A 17,985-nucleotide genomic window follows, 5' to 3' on the forward strand; every position below is an offset into this window, starting at 1 on the left:
AATGTTTGGCCACAACCCTCTAAACTCTACTGTCTAAGTGGAGACCAAAAGTGTAGCTGCTCCTAATCCATTATGAAAATTGGATCCCTGTGCAACATTACCCTGGGTGAAATCTGAACTGATGGACAGCTGTGTCCCCTCAAATCTCCAACTTGGGGCACCAGCCTCCAGAACCCCAAGTTACTTGCAGTTGTATTGTATGAGTGCTATGGCCAGCCACCCTTGAATTATTCTACAGAGCAACACCAGCAAATTCCCAGTCCCAGACTTACCCCCAGAAATGTATGTCTTGTACTGCCCAGCTCTCTCCTGGAAAATACAAGTTCATATAAAGTCTGTCATGTTATTAATAGAAAATAATATGCACAAATCCTGTTATCCCAAATGGAGCTTCCGAAACGCTTGAATCCAAACACAATGGTTTAGATAAAACAATAAAACAAATTTATTAACTACAGAAAGATAAATGTTAAGTGACTACAAGTAATGAGGCATAAGAGTCAGAATTGGTTACAAAAAAATAGAAGTAAATTGCAACTAATTCCTAACTTAACACGCTAAATAGATTCAAAGAAAAAAGTCTCTCTCACCAGATGTCTTAGCAGTCTTACTGGCTGAATTCTTTAGGTCAGGATCCTTCTCCCAGACCAATGTTGCTTCCTTTGTTCTTCAAATGTTGTCAATGCTGTGAGTAGAGAGAAAGGGAGAGATCATTTGGGGCATCTGCTCTCTCTTCTTATAGTTATTTCTCGTCTTTGAGAATCATCTCCATCTGCAGTTCAGGAGACAAAGACAGGAACCCCCAGCTGTTTCTTTGCCAAGATGTAGGTTTTTACCCACATACACTTTCCTGACAAAGAATGACCACTTAACCAGGTGATGGTCCATTTGATTTTGCTGACACCTGGCTGAGGCGTTGGCTAGCCTTTTGTCTCTGAGGAACTGGTTTGTGACTGCTCCCCAGATTTGGAACATGTTTTAGTAATATCATACAGTGGAACCGTATAACTTTACACACAATGTTGCCATACATATTTTACCAGGACAATAATGGTCAGCCAATTATGAGTTTTCAAATGATACCTCACAAGGCATACTTTGTACAAAATTTATCATAATCTCCTAAAAGGAGTGAACATAGGAGCACAGACTGTTACACCTTGATATATCCTGGAACATGATCACTTGAAAAATCCAAATATGGATGTGGATCCCGTATGGTCTAGCCCATTTTTCACCTAAATACTCCAAGTTTTACATTTTAGATAAACAGTGAAGGGAGCCATATTTCTACATCTGATTAATCTTTATCCAATGTGTTGTTTCACTGAAACCACAACAAACTTAATCTGACATCTGGATCTTTCTAGACACCAGCCAACAACCAGTCATACCATAATATTGAAATTTGGCAATGGAACTGGTCTAGCAGATGTGGATGATCACATTAAAGGTAGGTTTAGATTACCATCTTTCCATTGTGATTTCCTAAACACCCCATGTGATTTAAACATATTTTTTTATTAATTTTAAGCATAAATTAATGTAAGCTGTGTATCTAAATCCAATAGGCTGCTTTGAAAGTCACAGTGGACTGGAATCTGGATTTTTCTGGTTAAACAGGAGATGCTACATGTGTTGTCTCTTTTCCTGGTACAATTTGTTTTGGCTTAAGGCCAAATTTGGTAGGATCAAACTGGATTCAGATGCTCAATCAACATTTTTGTGATGCGGCTGCATCACTTTGCAACAGGATCTAAATTTTTTTGGTGCACTAGGAATTACTACATTTCTTTTTCTATTTAGACAGTAGAATTTAAGGGATTGGGTTAAAAATGGGCAGGATCCAGGTGCCAGATCTATGTTTTCCAGTGCTGCTGGGGCCATGATGCAGCAGAATCTCTATTATTCCAGTAAAGTGGGAAAGGCTGCACTTTCTGTCTCTTTTGATTGTACAATTTGGGTATTGGGGCCAAAAGTTGCAAGGATCCATATGGATCCAGGATTTTGCAATACTACTTCTCTGGGGTGCATCGTGGTCTGGATTTTTTGAGGCAGGTGTGCCTGTACTTGTTTTCTATTGGGGGGCATACAGCTGGATGGATCCATGCATAGGTGCTGGAACTAGGGGTGCTGGGGTGTTACTGCACCCCTTGGCTTGAAGTGGTTTCCATTATATACAGGGTTTACAGTTTGGTTCAATGGCTCAGCACCCCCACTATACATATTGTTCCAATGCCCCTGAATCCATGTGCCAGGTTTGGGATTTTGCGGTGCGCTTGCTCCACGATGTGTCAGGGTCCAGATTTTTTTTTATGTAGTAGGAACCACTGTTCTTGTTTTCTAGTTCAAGATTATGACTGGGACTGGGGCCAAAATTTGTCTGGAGCCAATAGAATCCAGGTTTTTGGCGAGCTCATGTGCCATGGGATACGTTCGGGGGGTTGATTTTGTTGGTTCAGTAAGACACGGCTACACTTGTGTATTTTGGTGGCACCATTGGAGGGCTTGTGGTTAAAAATCAGCAGACTCCAGCAGGGTACAGGTAGATCCAGGTTTTACCTCCGCCCCCCTTTAACAGAGTAAGACTTAGACGTTTCCTGTCTATGAAGTGGTGCAGTTTATCTTTAAGGAGGCTAGAGAAATAAGAAATGAGTCTCACGTTGCATGGGTGACATCACTGGCTTTTGGCTCAGTGCTCTGTATTCTCTGTCTGTAGCCTTTAGCCAAGGCTGCAGGGCTCAGTGTTTGAACAAGGAATGATTCCCAGGTGTACAGAAGATTGGATTCGCTCTTATTTGGGTTGAACACGGTGAAATGAGATTTTTAAAGCTCGCGGACTCCAGCTCGCCTTCTGTTGCTCCCGATCTCGGCGAGATGGGTGAGTTATTCCCGTTAGAAAAGAAGGGAATGGAAATTTAAGCAAAAAAAAAAATGTCTGAATATATAACTGCTGAGGCTGGGGATAGGAATCGCAGGAAGCTGCTGAGCTAGTGATCTTGGCTCCTGTGTGGAGATCAGGCCATATGTCAGAGAAATGGTGCAGACCGAAAGCTGTTGACAACTGTTAGAGGCTGTTTTCCTTCCCCCCCCCCCCTTCTTAGGTTGGTTGTTTTTTCCCTACCATCCTTTTAATCAGCCCTGCCTGCCTGCCTGCCTGCCTGCCTTCATTTTGCAGATGGGGAACGTGCCTGTGTATTAGGAAAACCTTGCCCAACGAATTGAAGCCCCGGTGAAAAAGGACTCTTTGCAACAACAGGAGGGGAACGCGAGGGAAAAAAGGCTGGGGTCTAGGACTGTCTTCATTGCTGCCTGAAGGAAGCTGGCACGGTCCATGGTGCTGAATCCTGCATCTCTTCCAACCCTCATCCTCCAGCCGCCTCACGCTGAGCCCTGGGCACCGGCGGGGCTGCTGCGTTTCTGTGGATGAGAGCAGAACCCCGGTGCGGTGGGTAAGTCGCTGCGCTCCAGCTTCAGCCAGTCAAGGGAAGAAACTGATCCATTCCGTTGCCTTGATGACAGCACCACCGACAACAAAACAAACCTAGTGAATGGCAAGGCTGGGACAGAGGCGGAGGTGGTTTTGAAACAAAGATGTCACTGGCTGCACACCTACATGCAGTCTGCTAATGGAAAGACGCCTGCGAGTGTGGATCGCTAATTAGGGGTGGAGGGACCCCCCCCCCCAGACCAGGGATTGAAATTAAAACAACACATTTCTTCCCCACCTCCCCTTCCCGACCCTAACCATCCAGCCAACCAGCTGATGCGCTTGTCGGGCTACTGACAAAGAAAAGGCAAGTCATTGATTCTTGCAACCAGGATAGCTGTGACTGCTGCCGTTGAACTTTCCTCTCCAGCCCTGTGCTCTTGGGATGTTGCAGGTCACACGCTGATATTAAAGGGACCCTTCTGTCTTCGTCAGCTGGCCAGATCGAAAGAGCTTGGTGGACCGATCTTACGGCCAGAGCCTTCAGGACACTGCAAGGGAAGATTCCTTGCCCTGACCCCCAGACCCCTTCCATGCCCATGCAGCGGGGGGCACACACCTCTGTACAGGCACGCCTCTGTTTTTAAGTGGGAAGCTCAGATTTCTTCGCCGGGTCTGCACTTGGCATGCTCTGCGCTGGAAGAGTGGAGCCATAAGAGAAGCGGGTGAGTCTCCAGGATTGCCTCCAGGCCAGAACTTCGTAGAGCTTTTCCAGGCTCCGGCGGCTTGGATGTGAACCCGCCCGAGTTGTTGACATTGAAGGCAGACGCGCTGTCAAGTGACTCCCAGCAGCTGCTCCTGGAGGTTTCCGCGGGGTCTCGCGTGGAAGGGCTTTGCCTGTTGTGAAGATGTCCATGGTGTTGCTGTGAAGCTGAGGTATGGCTGCGGGAAGGTTACTGCTCTATGCTGGCCTCTCTCTAGCTTTGTGTGCCCTGGGCATGCTGGCGGTGGCAATCTGCTCCGACCACTGGTATGAAACGGACGCCAGGAAGCACAGAGAGAGGTGCAAAAGCTTCACCACCAGGAGAAACGACCCTGGCTTCATTTACAACTCCAACAACAACCTGCCTCTGAGGGCCAGCAGATCTAGGTTGGACCGCTGGGAAGGGAAACTCCTCTTGGCAAGGAACAGGAGGCAGCTCTTTGCAATGAGCGCCGCCGATGAGTGCAACAGACAGTACAACTCAACCAACATGGGGCTCTGGAGGAAATGCCACAGACTGGGCTTCGACCAAGAGCTGGAGGAGCTGATTGCCAAAGGTAAGGCCCGCTTTGCAAAATGAATGAGCTGAGCTGGGCTGAGTTACAGCGCCTGACAGGGGCGCTGGAATAATTTGTATGGCGGGGGTGCCCAGAGCCATTGAACCAAACTGTAAATCATGTGTATAATGGAAACCACTTCAAGCCAGTGGGTGCAACAGCACCCCTAGTTCCAGCTAGTTCCCACTATCTAACATAGCAGAGCAAACATTCCCAGCCATGGACCCCTCCTTGCAATGGGGATTCTGCAGTTTAAGGTTCTGAAGTGTGTAATCTCACAAACCATTGCTTAACCGTTTGGTACACGGTGTCCAGTTCTCTGTTACTGAGACTTGAAGGGGAGGGAGTCTAGAATGGCATGATTACATATTTGCAGGGAGGGTAATCTGTCTCTCTGTCTAAGGTTTTCATAAGGCTGCCCTCTGAGCACCTGCCTGGAGGAGTAAACAATATTAATAATTCGCAGATTAGAAAAGTCTTCATTTGACCCTGCTGGTCCAGCCCATTTTTTGTTTGTTTTGTTACCCCGGCTGTACATGTGTGTATTTTACTATTCCTGATTGCCACATCAAATTTCAACATCAGCTCCCAATTACACAATTTGCCTTAAACACACAGGCTTGCTCTAACATTGAAAATGGGAATAAACAAAGGGAAATGCCAGAGAGCAAGAGAGAGAATACAGCCTGCTTGCTGCTTATTCCAATCCAGATTCTGGAATATGTTCACTGTGCCAAAACTGATTCATCAAGAAGGGTCTGAAGAGGAATGGTTTTCTCCCAAGAAGGAGACACAGATGTTTGCCAGTAGCATCATTGTGCTGTTCTTGTTTTATTTTTCTGAGGAATTGGTGAGGATGATGGTTAATTTGCCTTGAACGGTTCTTTGATCCAGAGCGCAGCACAAACAGCTGTGTACAAACACCAACTAAGTTAAACATTCCTTCAAAAAAGATGGATGTTTTTGCAAGATGATTAGGGTTCCAGTTGAGGATTACAGCATCCTTGCTGGTCCCATGATGCTATTCCCTACAACAAAACATCCTTTCTCGCCAGAGTCCTTATGATGAATTCAGAGGATTACCTATTAGTATATTTTCCCCAAAATGAATTGATTGCTTCTTATACAATATAATCTTTAAAATCACTTGTGTTTTAAATATATTAGCTATCCAAAATTCTAGTGATTCTCTTTGCCTGTCCTACTCCCCTTTACAAATACCACATGCAAAAATATCGAAGGAGCTAATCACATTTATGAATATAGAGTTTACTTCTGTTTATTTTAAAAGTGAACCGCAAAAGGTTAATAACACCACATAGGCACACGAAGTACAAATGCGTAATGAAATATGGAGCCTTTCACCTCTAGATTGCTAGTTCAAATCTAGCCCAGGCTGTTAGTGAGCAAGTCATTACTATGTGGTGGCTGTTCAGTCGTTTATGTGAAATAGATTGGAGGCTTCAGTCCATTTTGTAATGGACAAATGACCACATCCAAAACCTGTCATCACGTTTGGCACCCTGATTGGCAGTCACAGCTGTGAAGCCAAGGAGTCCTTTAATCCCTCCAGGTCAGGGTTGAGGCATAATGGTGTGACAGTGCAGGGATTGCTTGCACTATAATGTGTGCTCTGCCTGGTATAAGGATAAATAGTGAATTTCAGTCTCCAGCAAATTTCACAAATACTAAGTCTATTTAAAATGTAGTTTAAAAGATTATAAATGCATTTCATTTTAAAACAAAATATATGAAAATCAATCCTCCTTTTGCCTGCCTGCTATGTCCTAAGTTGAGGAATCTGTTTCCCCTAATAGAGCTGTTGAAATCACTTAACATCTGAACCACTGTAAGGACCACTGTTTTAGGTGTTAGTGATGGTGGAACACACAGCCATAACCTCAGGCAGATAAATATTTGCAGAAAGAGTTGATTTTTGGAAGATCTAGTTTTAATTTTTCGTGTGCGATCAGTTTAGCCTAAACATATTGAGGCAGATATTCAAACGGAGGCAGGTGCCTAATTTATGGACTCAAGTACCCAATGCATGCCTGCAGATTGGATATATGATTACGCCAGGGCCAGCCAGGCAGTTGTCAATGTTTGTGCACAAATATCAGATTTGTGTTTGCATTTTGGGTAGGTTGCACAATTATATGCATGCAATTGGTTGCCATTTGGTTTGAAAATTGGGTGTATATTGTTGCATGATTTGTGAGCTTAAACAATATTTTGTCTTTATCTTTTGAAGCTTTGCAATACACCTTTAGCTTTTTCTGTGTGGGTGAAGAGGGAGAGGTAAAAGGAGGGAGGTTCTTTTAAGGCAAGTGTCAATATTACAGTGAAATGGGGGATTATTTTGATTGAGGATACATCTATATAACAACTCTGAGTCATTATGCAGCGTAATACTTGCTCATTATCTTTAAAAATAGGGGGTTGCATTGCCTTATAACTTTAAGAATTAAAACACAGAAAAGTAAAGATTACGACAACTTAGGAATGTGAAGCTTTACCTTACTCAAAAATAAATTCTCAACCATCATGCTACAGTATAACTATCTTTATATGATATCTATATATGATACAAAAATATCAAAGAACTAAAGGACTTTACTTATTACCATAAAGTAATTTTTTTAAAACTCCATTAAAAATCTTTGCATCCAGCTATCACTGCAAAAGGTATTCAATATATATGTGTATAGGCCATCCTTATATGGGCAACCAAATAGTGTCCCAGTTCCATGTCCTGAGGGCAGAGATTCCTGCATTTCTCTAGGTTCTGTAGTAATATTGTGGATGTGGTGTAAGTATATTTTCCACTGCTGTCAGGTGTAGAGAACAGTGTTGGGTCCAAAATGAGGCACTCTGACATATTCATGATCCTTGGATGATTAATCTCTCATCACAGAATCTCCTCCGGTAGTAGAAACTGAGTGTGTAGGAGCTGGGCTCAGCATGCCATGTGTGAACATGAAGGATTCTGAAAGATCTTACCATGCCTGCAGTAGTCAAATACCACAAGTGGGCTGCATATGCACTACTGGTGAAATCTCTCCTTGGGCAGAGGGCCAGCACCATGTAAAACCATTTGGAGCATTTAAGTGGTGCACCAACCTTGTGTTGCCCCTCTGCACAAATGTCATTTTCAGCCAGTGTGCCTATTTATGAATTGTTTAAATCAATGCAGGTTGCAGCTCCAAATATTGCATATGGAGATATCCTATCTCCTAGAACTGGAAGGGACCTTGAAAGGTCACTAGCAGGACCAAGTACTGATTTTGCCTCAGATCCCTAAGTTGCCCCCTCAAGGATTGAACTCACAACCCTGGGTTTAGCAGGCTAGTGCTCAAACCACTGAGCTATCCCTCCCCCCTACATGAATAGTCCCATTGGATTCAATAGGATCACTCTTGGGAGTAAGGCCTACTTATGGGAGTAAGTGTTTGGGCCTCTGATTCTGTTCTGTCTTGGGGTTTAATCTTTCCCATTGACTTTAGTGGGGCCAGGATTTTACCATTGATCTTGAAAGCCTTTCTAGTGTCTAAGTAGCAGGAAATTAACTTCATTTTAATTCATGTGAATAATCTAGGTTTCTTCCAAGAAGAATGAATTTTACAGCACTGTTGCTGCACTCATTTTGGACTTAGGAGTCACTATACCATCTTGGACCAGTGGTCCATCTTTCAGTAATGATTCTCTAGTGGAAAGCAAAAAACAAGCCAGCAAGCAAAGACCTTTAATGCACAGAACTGTCAATTCAGTGTGGTACATGGTTGGGAGAGGGAGGAGTTTATTTCCTGCCTTTGCAGTAATCAGATTACATCCTATTGTGTTTGACTCATAATAACCCAAAAGGAAAACAGAGCTTCTTGAGTCTGTATCAGATGGCAACTTTGGAAGCTCCCTCTGTATTGATCAGTAAGGGAAACAAGAACGGGGAAAAAAAAGATTAAATCATTTCATAATAAAGCTACAATACCACATATGAAGAAGTTACACAATAACCTGAGATCATTCCACTTAGACAATTACTACTCAGAGGACCTTTCATCATGTGTTTGGAAGACTGCCAATTAAAACTGTCTGGTATGGTCTCCGCTTGCTGCCACTGGAATCCAGTTATAGAAAAATATGGCAATAACCTTAATTTTTTGCCCCCAAAGATACACAGCAGTCATATTAAGTCCTATTTTTTAAACACTTTATTGTGAGTATTTTTATCCCATGCCAACATAGAAACAAAAAGAAAATCTAATTCCCATGCAGGCTAACTCCACAGCAAATAATGTGCAAGGATTCTGGAATGAAGGTACTCTGTGTTTAGATTTGTCAGATGCATGGCACAACTGAATGAGAAAGGCATAACAAGACCATTCCAGCGGTCACTAGGGATTATTTATAGGCAGTTGGAAAAGTCTGATGAGCAGCTACTGCGGGTATGTATAGGAGTAGAAAGATTTATGTCCGTTAAAAAAATTGCAGTATCCTGCAGTTCTTTGAAATTGACTTTTTTTTTTTTAAATCAGTGTTTTGCCAGGTGAATAAGGACATTCGTTTTTCACGGATTCTTCATAAATTTAAAGCAATCTAATGATATTTTATTTCAAAACAACCAAAACAATTATCCTATTACTCCGTCTTTATGAAGTGGACCTCACTGAGGGCTTAATCCTGCTCCTGTTGAAGTCAGTGGCGAAAGTTCCATTGATTTCAGGACTGCAAGCACCTTCAAGTCTCCTCCAAGGTTAAAGTTGTCCTTGTGCACATGTCCAGCACAAGGCCCATGCACTGCTAAGGTACTACTTAAGGCTACGTCTACACTGCACACCACTGGCGGCGGCATGCCGTGTACGTGTAGCTACACACTGTGGTGAAAGGCAGGCTGGGTCCATGCTGCGGTCTGTAGCTAACACACAGCAGTGATAGGCTCTGGCAGGGTGAGGCAGTAGGGAAAGGCTCCATCAGTGGAGAGCTACTGGAGCCTTTCCCAACTGCTTTCCTCTGCCAAAGCCTTTTCCCATTACCGGGGTTTTCCCCTGTGGTGGGGAAAGTCTCCAGCAGCAGGGAGCTGCCGGACCTTTTCCCTGCTGCTGGAGCCTTTTCTGTGGCGGGGAAAGGCTCTGGCAGTGGGGAAACAGTGGGACACTATACTGCTAAAAACAGCAGTGTAGACGGGTGGCATTGCTTGGGCATGTAGAGAGCCGTGTAGGGTACATACCCACAGGGTTCAGCTGTAACTTTACTTAAAGCAATGCCTCACCATACGTTATGCCCAGGCCTTGTGCTGGGTCTCTGAAGGGGAGTGAATTTCACCCTAGAGCACCACAATTCCCATTGCAGTCATCAGCATAGAGATGGTAGCTGAATTTGTGTTTGCAGGTGAGCTCGCCCATAGATAAGGGATAGAGGGAGAAGAAAAAGAGATGAAGGACTGCCCTGTGGAACTTCCATAGAAAGTTAGAGGAAAAGGAGGAAGATGAGGATCTTCCGAAGGGCAGGCTGAAGGAATGATTAAAGAGGTAGGAGGAGAACCAGGAGAAGACAGTCATGGAAGCCAAGGGAAGATAAGATTTAAAAAAAAAAGAGCACTGTTGATGGTGTTCAAAGGTGGGTTATCAGGTCAAGGAGGATGAGGATGGAGTAGTGGATCTGGCTTTGACTTGGAAGAAGTTCTCAGAGACTTTGGTGAGAGTGTGTTCAGTGGACTGCAAAGGGCAGAAGCCAAGCTAAAGAGAGTCTAGGAGGAATTGGAGGAGAGGAACTCCAGACAGCAATCATAAACAGTGTGCTCAATGAGTTTAGAGACAGAAGGGAGAAGGAAAATGGGTCAGTATTAGTTAGAGAGGCAAGTGGGGTCAAGGGTGGATTATTTTAGATAGGAAAGACAAAAGCATGCTTGTGTGAAGAGCAAAAAACTAGAATATAAGAACGGCCATACTGGGTCAGATCAATGGTCCATTTAATCTAGTATCCTGTCTTCCGACACTGACCAGTGCCAAATGCTTTAGAGGGAATGAATAGATCAGGGAAATTTCAAGTGTTGTCCAGTCCTAGCTTCTGGCAGTCAGAGGTTTAGGGACATCTGAAGCCTGGGGTTGCATCCCTGACCATCTTGGCTAATAGCCATTGATGGACCTATCCTCCGTGAACTTACCTAATTCTTTTTTGAATCCAGTTATACTTTTGGCCTTTACAATATCCCCTGGCAATGAGATCCACAGGTTGACTGTGCGCTATGTGAAAGAAGTACTTCCTTTTGTTAGTTTTAAACCTTTATTTCATTGGGTGACCTCTGGTTCTTGTGTTATATAGTCCCTATTCACTTTCTTCATACAACTCATGATTTTATAGACTTCTATCATATCCCCCCCTTAGTCATCTCTTTTCTAAGATGAACAGTCCCAGTCTTTTTAATCTCTCCTCGCATGGAAGCTGTTCCATATCCCTAATCATTTTTGTTGCCCTTTTCTGTACCTTTTCCAATTCCAATATACGTTTTTGAGATGGGGCAACCAGACCTGCATGCAGTATTTTATATTTTCTGTTTTGAAGAGGGGACCTTGTCAAAGTTTTTCTGAAAGTCCAAGTACTCAACTGGATCACCCTTGTCCACATGCTTGTTGACACCCTATAATAGAATGGCTAGGCATGATTTCTCTTTACAAAAGCTGTGCTGACTCTTTCCCAACATATCATGTTTATGTGTCTGATAAATTGTGTTCTTGATTATAGTTTAAACCAATTTGCCTGGTACTGAAGTTAGGTTCACTGGCTTGTAAGTGCCAGTATAGTATCTGGAACCTTTTAAAAAAATTGGTGTTACATTAGCTATCTTCCAGTCATCTGGTACAGTGGTTGATTTAAGCAATAAGTTACATACCACAATTAGTAGTTCTGTAATTTCATATTGGAATTCCTTCAGAACTCTTGGGTGAATACCATCTGGTCCTGGTGACTTATTTCTATTTAATTTGATCAATTTGTTCCAAAACCTCCTGTATTGACACCTCAATCTGGGAGAGTTCCTCAGATTTGTCACCGAAAAAGAATGGCTCAGGTACAGGGATCTCTCCCATATCCTCTGCAATGGAGACCAATGCAAAAAATGCATTTAACGTCTCTGCAATGGCCTTGTCTTCCTTGAGTGCTCGTTTAAAACCTTGATCATCCAGTGCCCCCCCCCGCCTGTTTGGCGGGCTTCCTGCTTCTGATGTACTTAAAAAATGTTTGCTGTTAGTTTTCGTGTCTTTAGTTAGTTGCTCTTCGAATTCTTTTTTGACCTGCATTATAATACTGTTATACTTGACTTGCTAGAGTTTATGCTACTTTCTATTTTCCTCACTATTATTTGACTTCAAATTTTTATAGGATGATTTTTTGCCTGTAACCTCCTCTTTTACTCTGATGTTTAGCCAACGTGGCATTTTTGTTGGTCCTTTTTTTTTTAATTGGGGAATACAGAGAGTGAGAAGTTAAGAAGATGAATAAAGTAGGGGAATGAAAGTGGGCATAAGGGAGATCGGGAGAGAGGATGGAGTCAGAGGGGCAAATGGAGGGGTGAGAGGAGGACAGCAAATGAAAAACTCCTGCATCTGTGACTGAGAAGGAGAAGAGAGTTCTAGGGGGAGGGGAGAAAGAAGAGTAGATGGGAGGGGAAGGTTACGTTGTATTTTGTCCATTTTTTCTTGAAAGAAATTCATGGGATCTTGTGTGGAGACAGAAGTCAAGGCAGCAGGGGAGGCGGATTTGAAGAAAGAGTCAAAGGTCTCAAAAAGGCACTAGGATTGCAGGTGTGGGATTCAATTAAGTTGGAGACATTAGCTAGGAAGATGGCAGAACTGAAAAAGGAGAGAATGAGTTTGTAATGGAAGAAGTTATCCTCATCACAGGATTTCTGCCAAGGACATGAAGGGGCAGAGGAAGTGGATATTGGGGGTGGTCTAGGGCAAGGGGATGGCAGAGCAGACCTCATGATAGGAGAGAGGGGAGAAGTCAAGGGTCGAGGACAGTGAAGCAAACAGACACTCAATGACCATATCCATGGGAGAAAGGAAAGAGAGGGCAGGAAGGAGAAGGCTGAGAACAGCTGACATAGCAGCAGCGATGGTCCAGAAGTCATGAAATGGCCAAGGGACGGGGTGTATGGGGGTGGGGATGGGGAGGAGGGAGGGAATGGGTGATGCTGAAGAACCAAGTGATCATTAGACAGAGAAACGGAAAGACCAGAGAAATGATGAAAGTAATGCTTGGTAAAGACCAAATCAAGTATGTGACCCTTTTGGTGAGTGGGAGAGTTGAACCAGGACTGCAGGTCGAAAACCTGTGAGGGTGAGGAAATGTGCGGCTAAGGATCATCAACATGGAGTTGTCTGTCTGGTCTATTTGGAATGAAATTCTGTACACCCACCATTAAAGTCAGTAGGGGTTTTACCATTGACTTTAATGTGGTCAGAATTTCACCCTTGGATTGTAAGGGACCGTCTCTCACTATGTATTTATACAGTGCCTAGCACAACCAGGCCTGGATCTCAATTGGAGCCTTTAGGTGCTATCATAATAATAAAATAATAATGATGATGATAATAAATAATGAACTTTTCAGCTTGTCTTACAGATGAACAAATTCAGGCTATTTTCGACTAAAGGGTTGAGAGGCCATGCCAGCAACTTCTTCTCTCGTATACCAACACTCCTGTAGCTCAGGTGCCTCTGCGATCACAGTGTCTCAGGTAGGCCGGTTCCAAGCCACTTAGGACTTGATAGACCAGGACCAACATCTTAAACTCCACCCAGAAACTGCCAGCCAACCAGTGCAGATTCTGGAATGCTGCCATCGTGGGATCATGATGAGACTCATTGCTTAACAAGTTTCAGAGTAGCAGCCGTGTTAGTCTGTATCCGCAAAAAGAACAGGAGTACTTGTGGCACCTTAGAGACTAACAAATTTATTAGAGCATAAGCTTTCGTGGACTACAGCCCACTTCTTATGCATCCGAAGAAGTGGGCTGTAGTCCACGAAAGCTTATGCTCTAATAAATTTGTTAGTCTCTAAGGTGCCACAAGTACTCCTGTTCTTATTGCTTAACAAGTGGACTGCTGTGTTAGGAGCCAGGCTGTAGGGGTCAGATCTACTGGTTGGAGCAGTGGCGGTCATGCCCTGTGGTCATGGCAATGGCACTCAGAGGCCAGGAACAGTGCCAAAAGCAAGAGCCAGCATCAGGAACCAGGAGTCCGAGCCACAGTCAAGAATCAAGCCAAAGGTCAGAGCCAGAGTTGGTAGCCACTAGTCAGGAGTGAGGCATGGGGCAGAAATTAGAGACAAGGCAAGGGGCAGGAATGGAGCAGGGAAGGAATTGGGAATGAGGGCAGGAGGAAGGCAGGAACCAGAAACAGGACAGGAATGGAGCAGGAACCAGGAACGGAGTTGGAGGCAGATTGCAGGAGTCAGTCAAAGAGCAAGGTCGATGTGGCAGCAACAAGGAGTCTGCACAGTTGCTTGGACCTCCCACCTGGGTGACTTCCTGGTTTAAGTAGTAGGTGCAAGCCAATCAGGTGACCCCAAGCCTTGGGAGCCCTAACAGGACTTCCTGTGGGGCCTGACCTTCCAGGATTAATGAGGTGCTGCTTTGTCTGTCTCCCCTGCTGGCGACAACAGTGTGTCAGAGACCCAGAGTCCCACAGCTGAAACTGGGGGCCCTCACTCCTGGATCTTTACATGTTGTCTTCTGTACCCACTTCAGTCTCCAAATTGATTTAAGGGGTACCCTCGTGTAGAGCGCATTGCAGTAATGCCTTCAAGTTACAAAGGCCTGGGTGCTTATAGCAAAGTTCACATCAGGGAGAAAGGGCGATGAGAATTTAACATGACTGAAAACTGGCAGCCACCCACCTTCAGTCAGAGGGGCTGACAGAATCTTTACAATCTCCTCCAGTTGCTTCCCCAAGCAACATCACCTCAGTCTTCCCTAGACTGGGTCTTAGCCAGCTGCTTTACCTCTGTGTCGCCACTACCATACACTGAGAAGGAAACTCAGCCACATCCACCGGGTTGGACAAAATGAAGAGAGCAGTGTTATTAGCATCTGGAGGATTTCCCAGATCTGATAACAGTAGCTGGTGTCAAGTTAGGGCCAATCAGCCAATTGATTACTGAAGTCTACTGTGCAAACAACATTAAAGATAAATACAAATCCAGCCTACATTTTCAAAAGTGACTAGTGATTTTGGGTGTTTCAATTTTTGGGTGCCGAACATGAGATGCTTTAAAGGAACCTGGTTTTCAGAAAGTCCTGAGAACCTTCTGGAAACAGGTCCTTTTAAGGTGCCTCAAATTACCACCCTAAAATCAGTGCACCCAAAATCATTAGTCATTGTGAAAATGCAAGCTGGCCATATTTAATGGCAAGCAGATCTGCAGTTTATTGGATCTTTTAATTAAACATCTTTTAAAAAAAGCCACCTTAACACAGTTTGACCGTATCTGATGGAGCAGAATGGCTCCTTCTAGTTCTATCATGCAAACAGAGAGATTTGAACAAAATCCTTCAGCTTAAATATGAATGGTGTTGACCCAATTGCTTCAATAATTAATACATGCTTTTGAATGTATGAAGGCTTCTTTTTAAATAAAGAAATTTCATAAAAACCCATCTGAGACGCCACCCCTTTCTGCCCCAGGGCAGTTTAATAATGTAAAGATTGTAACAGAAACTGACAAAAGAAAGAAAATTAAAAGTTAAAGGCCATATTCTCATCTGGTGCAAATTAGGGTTGCTGCACTGATTTCAAAGGAGCTCACTGAGCCACAGTAGCTGGTGATCCAGCACAAATTATCTATTTTAGGTACTTGTATGGCTCTCATTACCATAATCTGAACACTGTGCAATCTTTAATGTATTTATCCTCACAACGCCCTGCAGAGGTAGAGATTACCCCATTTTATAGCTCAGGAACCTAAGCCCAGAGAAACTAAGGCCTGGTCTACGTTAGGATTTTACATTGGTATAGCTACATCTCTCAGGGCTGTGAAATGTAGAGATGGAGCTATACTGATCCACCCCCAATGTAGACAGCGCTAGGTCAGTGGAAGAATTCTTCTGTTGACCTAGCTACTGCCTCACTGGGAGGTGGATTAACTATGCTGATGGGAGAACCCCTCCTATTGGCATAGGTAGTGTCTACACTGAAGTGCTGCGGTGGCACAAATGTGCTGTTGTAGCATTTTAAGTATAGACAAGCCCTAAGTGATTTTTCCAAGGTCTGCATTGATTCAGCTAAGTTGCAGGTGTGGGATGATTGTAACAGAGCAGGGACTTGAATCCACGTCTCCCAAATCCTACGTTAGCCCTAATCACTGGACTATCGTTCCTCTCTATTTTAAGCTTTGAGAATTCATGCACACCTGTGATGCCTTATTATTATTATTTTTTTTTTGCAATGACGCAAACTAAGGAAGCAGCTTAAGAGCTGACTTCATTGGCTTTGCATCCAAAATGTAATGTTGGTTAAAGGGAGGGTAGTGGAGGTAGGTTATATTTAATAATGCTCCTTGCTTGTAATGAGACAGTGAATAATGCACAACTTTGGAGAGTCTCACTCTGTGTATCTGACACTCTGATCCCATTAGAAAGACTCATTTGTTTAAAAGGGTTCTCAAGGTGGTTAGGTCTTAAGGAGGTAACTCATGGCAAACTTTGAAATAAAAATCTATTGAGGGATAGTTTTATATGTAGGTGACCTCCACGGAGCACTGCTCAGTGTGCTTGGCAAGGAGTGGTGGTGATTCACTTTTCCTCCTGAGGCAGCACCAAACCACTGCCCCTGCATAGGATCAGAAGCACTGTGCTGCTGAAAGTGCCATCCACTGTATGAAATGTAAGTCTAAATATCTGGCCACCTGTGGTCATGCAGAATCTGATGGCATGTTTTGTAAGAGAAGGGATATAAGCCCGGTGTACAAATTCCTACTCAACTAATTATAATCCCCTAAGACATTTGCCCTGCTGTTTCAATGAGATACAATGGTCTTCTTCACTTATCATCAATTCATGCAATGTTGCATTAGATTGTTAAATAGCTACCCCCAAAGGTGGCTGCATTTCAGTGTTGAGTATAGAGATCGCTATCTATGACTTTACTATTTCATGGGGCATCATGGGGCTTAAACAAACACTTGGGGTAACGTTTTCAAAAATACATAGGTGACTTAGGCAACTAAAACCCATTTCAAAAGTGATTTAAGTATGTAGGAACCTTAAAAACTCCTAAATCAGTGGAATTTAGGATCCTAATATCATGATTTTCAAGAGTGACTATTAATTTTAGGTGTCTCAGTTTCTGAGTGGCCGACTTCAGACACCATAAATGAACCTGATTCGCAAGGGGTTTCTCAGCACCTTCAGAAAATCAGGCCTGTTTATCAAATTGGGCACACTACAATCCCATCACCTTTGAAAATCTTGCCTTAAGTACCTATGTCACTTTTGAAAATGGGACATCAAGTCCTAAGTCACTGGGGCACATTTGAAAACATTAACCTGGAGCATCCTTTGATGAGAACAGTAAAAGAACTAAAAAAGAGCCACCGTGGCTTAACAACCATGTAAAAGAAGCAGTGAGAGATAAAAAGACTTCCTTTAAAAAGTGGAAGTCAAATCCTAGTGAGGCAAATAGAAAGGAGCATAAACGCTGCCAAATTAAGTGCAAGCATGTAATAAGAAAAGCCAAAGAGGAGTTTGAAGAACGGCTAGCCAAAAACTCCAAAGGTAATAACAAAATGTTTTTTAAGTACATCAGAAGCAGGAAGCCTGCTAAACAACCAGTGGGGCCCCTTGATGATCGAGATACAAAAGGAGCGCTTAAAGACAATAAAGTCATTGCGGAGAAACTAAATGGATTCTTTGCTTCAGTCTTCACGGCTGAGGATGTTAGGGAGATTCCCAAACCTGAGCTGGCTTTTGTAGGTGACAAATCTGAGGAACTGTCACGGATTGAAGTGTCACGAGAGGAGGTTTTGGAATTAATTGATAAACTTAACATTAACAAGTCACTGGGACCAGATGGCATTCACCCAAGAGTTCTGAAAGAACTCAAATGTGAAGTTGCGGAACTATTAACTAAGGTTTGTAACCTGTCCTTTAAAATCGGCTTCTGTACCCAACGACTGGAAGATAGCTAATGTATGCCAATATTTAAAAAGGGCTCTAGAGGTGATCCTGGCAATTACAGAC

General features: G+C 43.4%; 1 protein-coding gene across 2 annotated transcripts in view; it reads left to right on the plus strand.

The window, feature by feature from the left end:
• The first annotated feature begins 2,591 nt into the window (after nt 1–2,591).
• TMEM178B (transmembrane protein 178B) overlaps nt 2,592–17,985 on the plus strand; it is a 326,623-nt gene continuing 311,229 nt past the window's right edge. For both annotated transcript variants that reach the window (XM_005296362.5, XM_065565731.1), the window contains exon 1: nt 2,592–4,750. In XM_005296362.5, coding sequence (XP_005296419.1) covers nt 4,369–4,750 — 382 coding nt within the window. In that variant the 5' untranslated portion in view covers nt 2,592–4,368. The remainder of the gene's footprint in view (nt 4,751–17,985) is intronic.

The sequence above is a fragment of the Chrysemys picta genome, chromosome 1 (assembly GCF_011386835.1).
Source record: "Chrysemys picta bellii isolate R12L10 chromosome 1, ASM1138683v2, whole genome shotgun sequence".
Taxonomy (NCBI): domain Eukaryota; kingdom Metazoa; phylum Chordata; order Testudines; family Emydidae; genus Chrysemys; species Chrysemys picta.